Here is a 12,463-nt window from a genome sequence, read left to right on the forward strand (position 1 = left end):
AGAATATTTACATCAGAAGGGGATTATTCACAGGTAATGTTTAAACTTGAACTTTCTTAAAGTAGCCTGAATAGGTGAGGTCATTTGTTATGGATTTGTTTGTTAATTTAACCTCAGTTTCATCATAGATGTGTGTAAATATGTGTTAACAACAACAACAACAAAAAATGTCTAACTTTTTCATTTTTTTATTTTAAAATTTTTTTTAGGGACCTTAAACCAGAGAACATTTTACTAAATGAGGAGATGCACATTCAAATTACAGATTTTGGAACAGCAAAACAATTATCTTCAGATAGCAAACAAGGTATGGATGCATTTATATAGACTGAATACACAAAAAAGACTGCGAACCACAGTAAATCCATTGAACGTTAATTTACTTTTGCACTTCGTAATGTTGAGTAAAACTACCAGCTACGTGATACTTCTGCACAAACTATACCTTGTAAAATACATTTTCTTTTTTTTTTTGCAGCAAGGGCAAATTCTTTTGTAGGAACAGCACAGTATGTTTCTCCAGAACTGCTGACAGAGAAATCTGCTTGCAAAAGGTACTCCATAGCCATCATTACTAAATAATAATATTGTTCTACTTTTGTATGTTTGCATCGTGGTGGAGGGGGGGGGAGGGGGCTGTGAGCGAATCTAACCTTTTCCTGCGTTTCTTTTAATATAGCTCTGACCTTTGGGCCCTCGGTTGTATAATCTATCAGCTGGTGGCTGGATTACCACCATTTAGAGCAGGGTAAGTGGCCACAATTGTTAACAAAATGTGTAGTTTTGTATCTGTTTGTGTCATATAATAATTAAGGGAGGTTTATACCTAGGATCAAACTAAGCTGCAATATGTTGGAAAGGAGAAGAAAGGCAAGGCACCAAAGAGTTAAGGGCAATCTACACGTTTGTTTTTGTCAACAGTGCAGCTCTGCACCTTGCCCTAGGTGGCTGTTGTTCAGGAAAGAGAGACAGGTGAACAAAAACACCTTGCAAAATAACAGGAAGTAAAGGCTGTGATGTTTACTGCTTGTTGGTGTAACCAGTGCCTGGAGAGTTCAAGAAAGCCAGTCACATGCCTGGGTTGTTATATGGTTAAAGTGTAACTGACAATACGTTTTTGAAGTGCAAGTAAAACGCACAGGAGGTGGGTTATTGATTGCACGTTATACAGTAAGTGCAAACAAAACCGGGTGCTTTGGGTCATTACAAAAATCTAGGGGGAACATGTGTTGGCTCTTACCATTCTGTATAAAGCGACCAAGAAATTGAAATCTGTACGCAGTAAGGGTAATTAAGAAAGCATAAACTGGAGGTGTTCAATCTCTGTTATGTTTTATTTATCCTTTATTTCCATGAGCACGACCCTTATAGCTGGTGTTGGACCCAGATTAGCACTCCTGAGCTCTACTTCACAATTGCGGCATGTGTTGCAGTTAGTTTATAGACTTTTCTGGATTTGAGGGAGTACTAAGGGAGTACTAATTGCCTAACTCTATGCTACTGCCCAAATGTTTTGCATCGCTCTATAGGATTTACTAATTTTGCTTCATAAAGTCGAATTAAACCTGCTGAATTATGTTACGTTAACATATTGAATACCGCTTTTATAGTTTGTGAGTTCAGCTAATGTCTTTTACTAAAGCCTTCATAATAGCGTTATCAAAGATGCTGCAATTCTAAGCTATTTTTACTTGGGTATAGTTTTAGGTGCAGGATATTACTATTAAATAAGAAGTGTGGTTTGAGATGTGTGTGTGGTTTTTTTGTTTGTTTTTTTTTGTCTTAATTTTGGATTGTTTTTAGACTTTGTTTTATTAATTTATACAAAACCTCAAACCTTCCTGCTCTAATATCTCAGAGTTGTGGGAGGAAGAATTGAATTTGCAGTATGGTATCCAAGAAAAGCTACTTTTGCACTATTTATTTTTATTTATTTATTAATTTTTTTCAGAAATGAATACCTTATATTCCAGAAGATTATTAAACTGGAGTATGAGTTTCCAGAAAAATTCTTTCCTAAAGCAAAGGATCTTGTGGAACAGCTTTTGGTAAATGATGCTTTTTTTAATAAAATTGTATTTACAGTTTTAAACGAATCATAAATATGCTTAAGAACAAATGTTCATGGATTTGATGCTGTGATTTAACTATAGGTAGATTCTTATGTTTTGTGCTGTTTTTCTACATTTACATTTGTGCAATTGTCAAATGCATAACTAGAGGACATTACCTTGTACAGAACACTGCTTAACAGTTATATATATATATATATATATATATATATATATATATATATATATATATATAAATATATATATATATATATATATATATATTTATGTGTGTGTGTACATACATTTTTTTTTTTTTTTATATATATATATATAGTCTTTGGAACCCTCGAAACGTATAGGATGTGATGAGATGGGGGGGTACGAACCTCTCAAAGCCCATCCTTTCTTCGAATCTGTCACGTGGAACAATCTTCACCTTGAAACCGCACCAAAACTAACACCCTATTTACCAGCTATGTCTGAAGACGACGAGGATTGCTATGGAAATGTGAGTGTGTCTTTCACTTTATGCAGCCCATAAGACAAGAGTAACCCTGTTAAATAAATAAATAAATAATCCTTGTAATGTATACTTCAGCAGAATGAGATTGAGAGTTTTGGAATCGGGATAAGAAGGAACCTTTTGTGTTTCTGACGGTTATCCACAGCTGTAAAAGAATAAGCATCCCTGCCAATTAATTGGAACAGGGAATTGTACATTAATCCAGCCACCCCTATTATAGGTGATGATGGCAAGTAGTATAGCTTTTTTGGAAAAATAAAATAGTCTGGAGAGAGAGAAATTATTACTAACTAGAGGGAAAGTCACAACTGATGGAAGTTAACAACATGATTTGAAGGTAATTGCGCAATACTTTTTTGCTTGTCCTCCAGTGCATCCAGAATCTCATACTGCTTTTGCGTCTTCTGTTTTAGTATGATGACCTTCTGAGCCAGTTTGGCAGTATGCAGGTAGCCCAGTCCAGCTCTGCACAGTCTCTGGCCGTCCCAGAGTGCGAGCCACCGAAAAGATCAAGCAGTAACATTGAGCAGTATATCCACGACCTGGATAACAACTCCTTCGAACTGGACCTGCAGTTTTCCGACGAGGAGAAACAGCTTTTGCTTGAGAAGCAGACTGGTGGAAATCAATGGTAAAGAGTATTTAACAAGTTCCCTGGTTATTGGAGGTCAACGAGGGTATACTGTCCTGGGTTGTAGTCACTGGCCATATTTTTATTATATAGCTAAAGGCAGTGGTTATTTTCAATGCCATTGACGGTTTCAGCAGTCTTGTCTAACATATTCCCTTTTAAACTTTTTTTTTTTTTTTTATACAGGCACCAGTTTGTAGAAAATAATTTAATACTCAAGATGGGTCCAGTGGACAAAAGGAAGGTAAGTCAGTTTACTGAAATTCAACTGTATAGTATGTCCCAAAGAGATGTCTAAGTAGCATAATTGGTGCGATTCAAAGTAGAACAGCGCCATCTAGCACGACTGGTTATTATTGCTGCTAATCAAGTGTCTGTTTTGTGTATTTGCCTACTCCTGCCCTTATCGCTGTGCTCTACATCTCCGATAGGTTAGACGTAAAAAGCAATATGAAAAGTTTTGAGTAACTGATCTATTGGGAACAAAAATTAAAATGTTACATCTACTGTATTTCAAACTGTTACTATCAGTAGCAGTGTCCATTTTCAGCACAAAGTAACCCCACTAGAATTAAGTTTCATGGTCTTGCATGGTAATAGGGCATGCCAAAATGATATATAGCAGCATACCCCAAGACCAGGACTGCCAGTTTTGAATGGACTCTGTTTCACAGGTTTTAAAGGGTCAAGGTTAATGCTTTGTTTGAACCCAGGTTCGTGTTTGTCTTGTTTAGGGACTGTTTGCACGTCGGCGCCAGCTGCTTCTCACCGAAGGACCCCATCTCTACTACGTGGATCCTGTCAGCAAAGTTCTGAAAGGGGAGATTCCGTGGTCACCGGAACTGCGCCCAGAAGCCAAGAATTTCAAAACATTTTTTGTTCATACAGTAAGTGCCTTTTTTGGTTTATTTTTTGTATTGCTTTTTTTATGAAGATTTCTTTCTAAAAACTTTAAAATTTACACTTTTTCAAATTCACAATTCCTTGCGTAAAATGCACATCTAGCAAATCCCACGGATCATCATATAGACGTTAATATATGTACGCATGGCAAACTATATTACTCAAATATGATGGGAAAACTGCGGCCCTGAAGGGGGGGGGGGGTGGTGACTGTAAATGATATCGACCGCTGTTAATCACTTTTGTTCAGTAATTAAGATCAAGTGATTGGGAAGGAAAGGTTTATACTTTGAACCTCAGGGTATTCGTCAAATGATGCATTAACTGTAAAATAAACCAGGTGTTATAATTTCAAAAGCACTTGGTAGTTAGTGGTTAGTGTGGTGTTTTGTTTGCTTGTAGCCCAACAGGACATATTATCTAATGGACCCCAGCGGGAATGCAGACAGGTGGTGCAAGAAGATCCAGGAAGTGTGGCGGAAGATTTACCACAGGCACCAGAATGCTGCCTTCTAGTGGCATGAAAAGGAAGGGCCCACCTCTGCTCACTTCTGTCTTGCCAGTCCAGATCGAGATCCGTCACGGAGCGAAGAAAGGAAGCCGTCCACCACAATGGCCTGGATCACAAGTGTTTTAACATCCGTTTAGGAAGGCTGTCTTCTGAATTTTTTTCTTCCTCTCTCTCCAATAATGGATTATTCAGGGTTGCTTTGCTTGTTCTGCGTGCTTTTGTTGCGGCTTCTCATGCATATCGTCGCGTGCGAGTGAAGGTCTTGCTTTCCTGCACTTCTGCTCTACACTACTGCTACAGAATAGAAAAAGATTCCGCTTGTGTTTTTAACAGCTTCACTAAAAGATCAGTAAATGAATCCACACGCACACACCACCGAACAATGTACAGCAGCAGCCCAGTCACAGGGGTCTCTCTTTTTTCGGTGACTTTTTAAAATTTTATCTAAACTGTATTTGTTAGGAGTCTTTTAAAAATTCTTGCTAACGCTAACACATTTTGTTTGTTTTTTTTATTTTTGGGGGGTGGGTGGGGGCTTACTCAAGATCTGCTGCTTGCAGTTGCGTCCGTGACACCCTTGCTTCATTCTAAATATAGAACTGATTGCAGGTTTACAGTGGTACTTAAATATAACATTGATCTCTGTGCAAAGTGTGCAGAGTTCTGGGCAGACTGACATTACTGTAAATGGAATAGATATATATAACAGGAAGCGGCAAGGTGAAATAGGTCTCCGATCACAGGAACAGTGAAACTTGCATAACAATTTCCTGTATATACAACAGTACATTTTGGACACATTTGTTTGAGATAACTTTTTTTTTTTTTTTGTGTATGTCTTTTAAAACTACACTGGGAGAATCATAGTTCTCAAGTTGAGACCAATAATAAGGCTATGCTTTTTTTTTTGTATTATTCTTTACTATGTTGTTTATCCACAAAACAACATTACAATCAATACAAACCTGTATGGATAGCACGGGCTTAACACATGTGTACTACTTCTGCAAAATCTATACAAACAGAAAAGTAATTGTCATAAGTAGACAAACTGTAATCAGGGGGGGGGGGGGTGTGTATTGGTGCAATACAGTGTTGAAGCCGGCTAGTAAATAAGATCATTCTTATTTTCACGTTTCATCCAAGATTTACATTTCCAGTGATTTCATTATTCTGTGAATCATCACAAGCCCTGTTTTAGCCCACGCTCTTTATTTTAAGCCTCAGCAAAGAGTCTCCGGCTGCAGTACTATGTTCTTGCAGGTCAGTCAGTCTGCCGTGAATTGCTGTGTGGCTTGTGTTTATAGCAGCAGCCACAGATTATTATGGAATCCATGTGTTTGGATGTCGGCAGAAGCTATGAAATCCAAGCAGTAGAAATTGCTGTATCTATCTTTTAAGGTTAGCAAGTACAGGAAGAGTTTAATTTTCTCTTGCTATAGTACAGTTTGTTTTATTTCTTTTATTTTTTTTAATCAGGTTGGCAACAGTCGGTTACAATGTGTATTTAATACTCTACCTGGTTTCGCAGCCGACTAGAACTGTGATGTACAGACAACATATAATGAAAATCCGAAGCAAGTAATGCAATGATATTAGGATACACACTTTGTATTTTTATTCTTGTATAAGGTTATTTGCCGGCTATTTTTAGCCACTAGTTCATTCTGTGTTATTTAAGTTCTAATATATGAATTATTATATTTGGATTGAAGTCATGTTCAGGGGCCATGTTGTGTATGTATTGATGTAAAGCCTTTGAATGTGAATAATTCTTGTAAACTATGATATTTTACAACTTTTTTTTCCCTCTTGCTTTATTATATACATGTTCTATTTGGTCAGTGATTTTAATCATATTTCTCATAATTTAATGAATCTGTTCATTCTCTTTCCGGTATTTGTGGTTAGGTGTAGTTATTGAATGATGATTTTTTTCCACGTAATGCTTAATAGTCCTGTAATAAAAGCATGTAGGGGTCTAGGCTTACAATAACAATGGCTCTGTTGTGATTTTCTACCCGTTTTCCTGGGATACTCAGCTTTGTGAAGAGGCTCTGTCCTCTTCTGTTCATGCCTGGGATGTATTTCATTCCTGTCACTATTGGTTTAAATTCAGGGGTAAAGTGGAGGTGATTCCCAACCTTAACAACCCTTTTTTTGCCCGGAGATGAGTGCATAGAGTGGGTTAGTTTGGGATCCTTCTAAGAACCAACTAGTCAACCTGCTTGGATCAGTTGGCTTCTGGGAACCATACGAGAATTGATTGTCTGAATGGTAAGTGGAGTAATGCAAGTTAAAGTTGATCGTATCTCTTATTTTTACCGCACTAAGACGGGTTAGAGCTAAAGGGAATGTGAATTACTCAAAAGGTAATGCATCTGCTTTGTTATATATATATATTTATTTAATCATTATGGTGGTTGTTATTTAAGATCTACTGGTCCAAACAACATTATTAATAAATCAATGGTCACTCTGTATGTGTCAATGCTTTCTAGCTCTTTTGTATGATGTAATCACGCATATATTCAAGCATGCATAGATATTTTTAAACAGAATGTTGTTTTCTCGGATAATGACTGAATTTCAGATGCACTTGCTAGTTATGTCCAGCAGGTGATGTAAACACACAAGATTTATTTTTATATATCGTTTAACAACTAATCATATTCTGACCTCTGGTGGTTTATATTGAACAGTACACTGAATCCTATGAAAGGATATTTTACAGAAGACAGCGTTTTAAAGTTAAAAAGAAAAATCGCTTTCAGTGCACATAAGGGACCAATAGGTAAGTATACATGTTACTAATTTAACAATTTGAGGTGGAAGGCTTTAAGAATACAATTCCAATTTTCACTTCATATATTGTCCACGGTTTCAAGACTAAAACAACGCATGCTACGGATATCTGGGATATGGGGATATATTGGTTCTGATGACCCCAATTACCAAATCAATATGTCTGCAGAGCAACCAATACGATGGCTAACCATCGTTGTGCTACAATATCCATTCAGCAATGCATCTAACGTAACCAGGCTCTATTTTATTGGTGTTAGATGCAGACTGGTTAATGCAGAGGATATTCTCAAATACCATCCTAATTCAAATATTCGGTTATTTGCTTTCTGCACCCCACAACACTGGCTTGAACACAAGAATCAAATATTCATCTTGAGTACAATTACAGTACTGTGTTTGGCCAGCAGGTCTCACCAGATGCTCATTAGATTGAAGGGAGAAGTGGTTTTAGCCACACCCTACAGAATTTTTATTTTACTACACTCACATTGCATACAGTCGTATTTTGCTTTTAATAGATCACAGAACGGATGCAGGTGTGTTAAACTGAGACGAGCAGAAGATTAGATTTACTGCATCTAGAAAACAGCAGTTGGTAGAATGATGCATCACGCACAACGCCTTAAAGAAAAAGATGGGTTGGGCACGCTGTTCATTATGAACTCTATAGAGATGGGTTGGGCACGCTGTTCATAATGAACTCTATAGAGATGGGTTGGGCACGCTGTTCATCTCTGTAGAGATGGGTTGGGCACGCTGTTCATTATGAACTCTATAGAGATGGGTTGGGCACGCTGTTCATTATGAACTCTATAGAGATGGGTTGGGCACGCTGTTCATTATGAACTCTATAGAGATGGGTTGGGCACGCTGTTCATCTCTATAGAGATGGGTTGGGCACGCTGTTCATTATGAACTCTATAGAGAGGGGTTGGGCACGCTGTTCATTATGAACTCTATTGAGATGGGTTGGGCACGCTGTTCATTATGAACTCTATAGCGATGGGTTGGGCACGCTGTTCATCTCTATAGAGATGGGTTGGGCACGCTGTTCATTATGAACTCTATAGAGATGGGTTGGGCACGCTGTTCATTATGAACTCTATTGAGATGGGTTGGGCACGCTGTTCATTATGAACTCTATTGAGATGGGTTGGGCACGCTGTTCATTATGAACTCTATTGAGATGGGTTGGGCACGCTGTTCATTATGAACTCTATAGAGATGGGTTGGGCACGCTGTTCATTATGAACTCTATAGCGATGGGTTGGGCACGCTGTTCATTATGAACTCTATAGCGATGGATTGGGCACGCTGTTCATCTCTATTGAGATGGGTTGGGCACGCTGTTCATCTCTATAGCGATGGATTGGGCACGCTGTTCATCTCTATAGCGATGGGTTGGGCACGCTGTTCATTATGAACTCTATAGCGATGGGTTGGGCACGCTGTTCATTATGAACTCTATAGCGATGGATTGGGCACGCTGTTCATCTCTATTGAGATGGGTTGGGCACGCTGTTCATCTCTATAGCGATGGATTGGGCACGCTGTTCATCTCTATAGCGATGGATTGGGCACGCTGTTCATTATGAACTCTATAGCGATGGATTGGGCACGCTGTTCATTATGAACTCTATAGCGATGGATTGGGCACGCTGTTCATCTCTATTGAGATGGGTTGGGCACGCTGTTCATCTCTATAGCGATGGATTGGGCACGCTGTTCATCTCTATAGCGATGGATTGGGCACGCTGTTCATTATGAACTCTATAGCGATGGGTTGGGCACGCTGTTCATTATGAACTCTATAGCGATGGATTGGGCACGCTGTTCATCTCTATAGAGATGGGTTGGGCACGCTGTTCATTATGAACTCTATAGAGATGGGTTGGGCACGCTGTTCATTATGAACTCTATAGCGATGGGTTGGGCACGCTGTTCATTATGAACTCTATAGCGATGGATTGGGCACGCTGTTCATCTCTATAGAGATGGGTTGGGCATGCTGTTCATCTCTATAGCGATGGATTGGGCACGCTGTTCATCTCTATAGCGATGGGTTGGGCACGCTGTTCATTATGAACTCTATAGAGATGGGTTGGGCACGCTGTTCATTATGAACTCTATAGCGATGGGTTGGGCACGCTGTTCATCTCTATAGAGATGGGTTGGGCACGCTGTTCATTATGAACTCTATAGCGATGGATTGGGCACGCTGTTCATTATGAACTCTATTGAGATGGATTGCTAAGATGACTTTATATTTGCACCTGGTTCCAAAAGCAAGTCTTCTGCAATTAAATGAGCTTGCTAAGCATTTATTTGATTAATGAAGGTGTACACCTGTGACACACTTTACTAAATATTTCTTTGTCACAGGAAGAAGTTTTTCTTTGTGTCAATATAAATAAACATACTAGTACGTAAATATTTTAATAGCAATATAAATGTTAATTGCACTATGTGTGTGTGTGTATAATATCAGACAATAGTGAATTCAGATTCCAATTAAAAACATCCTCCGAGATAAAACTGTAGTTTTAATTTGATTTGAAATTCATTCCAGTCGTGAGCTGCCGCAAACTGAAATGCATTCCACCCAAAAACAGCGGACACTCTGGGAAGAACCAATGTAATACATGAATGTGATCTTAAATTGTAAACTGAAGCAGAGAACTGTAACAGGCTGCGCAGAATCGCCGCAGATATAGTGCGGTTTTCCCAATCAGGGTTCTATAAACTAACCTAAGTCAATGATCTAACCGCCTAGTGTGCAATGAAGGCCATTCAACCATAATACAATGAGATCGCAGTGATGAGTAAGATAAGCAGCAGCAGTTATAAATCTTATAGCAGAATGGTATAAAGCATCAAGCTTCCCCAAAGCTTTACAGACAACATCACTATATATATATAGATAGATGTGTGTGTGGTGTTATTATTTAGACGGCGACTTTAAACAAAAAATAAACGTATATAATTAACAGGCAATAAAAATGTAAACACACACATATATATATATATATATATATATATATATATATATATATATATATATATATATATATATATACATATAATAGACACACACACAATGAATATAAACAGTATAATGTATAAATAAAGATTGAATAAGTGAGTTTTGAGACGACGGCAGAAAGCAGTAAAAAATCCTGCACAGTCCTGAGGATAGGCGGTAACTGGTTCCACCACTGGGGGTCTAGGGAAGAGAGGAAAGAGCACGGGAAGAAGGAGACTGAATATGCCACGACACCGGGATCTGGGCAGTATGGTTCTAAATGTAGACTCTTATTTTTAAAGTTTATTTGGGGACCGTTTTCTTCCATTAACAGTCTAAACAATTATTTGAATGTGCTTTGTGGCACGCTGTGGATCTGAAGTAGTGGTTCTAATCTAGAGCATCTTGGTACCTTAAATCATCTTTAAATAGGTTTGTTTGTTTGTTTGTTTGTTTGTTTGTTTGTTGTTTGTTTAAATTAGGAAAGCTACCATAATTGTCTTCACCGATTCACATCCATTTGTAATGGGACTGGTGGGACTCGCTTACATGACACTTAGATATTGTAAAGAAAGCACACAGCAAACCCTCTCACTTACTTTGTTGTATATTTTGCAGGTGCAGTGTTTCAGGTGTGCACTATGGGCCCATGTCAGCTTCGTCAGCACAGGTGAAAATGCCAAAGACGTCAAAAACGTTCATGTGGAGTTTTGATGTGCTAAGTGTGCAATGTAGCCTCAATATTAATGGAACTATTTTGTTTTGTTATCCAAATAGAACATAAGAAATGTAAAATGAGAACAGGTTATTTTTTTATGTTTATGTATATTATATAATAGCACCAGTACCGAACCCTGTAAGACTCAGTTTATTAAAATTGTTATTTTCAAGAGTTACGTCAATAAATGTTAAGTTTTACAACTTATCTGTTTCTGTTCTTTACATAGAAAACATGGTTTAATGTAGTTCATAACGAATCTTATTTCATAACAGGATAATAAAAGGTATACGGGCTTATACACATTCTTTTTTAATAAGCATTGGGTTATTGCAAAGTGTAGGTGTGTTTGGTCTACAATTTAATACCTAATTTTTCCAACAGAATATGTAGTGGTGGTATTTTCTGACACTGCGGTTTGATTTACCATCATTTACTACCTTCCTTTCCTTTATATAAAATCTACAAGGATGGCAATTTCTGGCAAGTTGCCAAATTTTTGGCATTTATATCCCCCACAAATTACTACCAGTAGCAAATTCTGCCAGGGAAGCATACTGCGGCAGTAGGCCTACACGTCAAATCAGCTACCTATCAAACGTTCCTACTTTGAGTACTGCACATGCCCAGATTATTTTCACCCTGCACAGCGCATGCCCACTTTTTGTGTGAGAAAGTACGTGTTTTGCGTTTTACTCTACATGTAATAATTCGTTTTATATGAAATACAGACAGCTGGTGTTAACGAACGGTAAAGTGTACTATAGAGGTAGGTACATGTTTCTAAAAATAAAAAAAGATTAAAAGGCAACTATACGCTGACTGTATTTTACACTGAAGTAGTGTTTTCTTGATACTATAAGTAACCCTTAAGTACACCTTTGTAAAATTGTTTTGCAAATAGATTATTTATTTATTTATTTATTTATTATTGTTAGAGATGTTTTCTGGTGAAAATTCTGATCATGTTGTTTATTAGTTTGAAAAATAACCAATGTTAATTATATTACATTATTTTAGTTCTGGTGAATAGATATTTTTAATCTTTTCAAACTACTCTCTATATAACCACCAAGGTGGATTGTTGGATTCCTTTAACTTGACCAAAAAAATAATAACGTTTATAGCTACAAATTAAATTTTCGGTACAGGTAGCAGAATTTGACGTATACGTGTCATATTTTGCTACCGGTAGAACATTTTGACATTTTTACGTTAGAGCGGTGCAACTGGGAGAGAAAATAGGAGTGGCAACGAGGCTTTCGCTTGTAGGAGGGAGCAAGTATATTAAAG

At 37.7% G+C, this 12,463-nt stretch overlaps 1 protein-coding gene across 4 annotated transcripts in view; it reads left to right on the forward strand.

The window, feature by feature from the left end:
• LOC117418593 (3-phosphoinositide-dependent protein kinase 1-like) overlaps positions 1–7,103 on the forward strand; it is a 17,797-nt gene extending 10,694 nt beyond the window's left edge. For all 4 annotated transcript variants that reach the window (XM_059035422.1, XM_059035423.1, XM_034031774.3 and 1 more), the window contains 10 exons: positions 1–33; positions 210–307; positions 479–554; positions 680–748; positions 1,952–2,048; positions 2,389–2,562; positions 2,991–3,208; positions 3,395–3,452; positions 3,943–4,095; positions 4,514–7,103. The exon at positions 1–33 is cut by the window's left edge and continues 112 nt beyond it. In XM_059035422.1, coding sequence (XP_058891405.1) covers positions 1–33; positions 210–307; positions 479–554; positions 680–748; positions 1,952–2,048; positions 2,389–2,562; positions 2,991–3,208; positions 3,395–3,452; positions 3,943–4,095; positions 4,514–4,627 — 1,090 coding nt within the window. In that variant the 3' untranslated portion in view covers positions 4,628–7,103. The remainder of the gene's footprint in view (positions 34–209; positions 308–478; positions 555–679; positions 749–1,951; positions 2,049–2,388; positions 2,563–2,990; positions 3,209–3,394; positions 3,453–3,942; positions 4,096–4,513) is intronic.
• Positions 7,104–12,463: the final 5,360 nt, after the last annotated feature.

The sequence above is a fragment of the Acipenser ruthenus genome, chromosome 13 (assembly GCF_902713425.1).
Source record: "Acipenser ruthenus chromosome 13, fAciRut3.2 maternal haplotype, whole genome shotgun sequence".
In the NCBI taxonomy this organism is placed as follows: Eukaryota; Metazoa; Chordata; class Actinopteri; order Acipenseriformes; family Acipenseridae; genus Acipenser; species Acipenser ruthenus.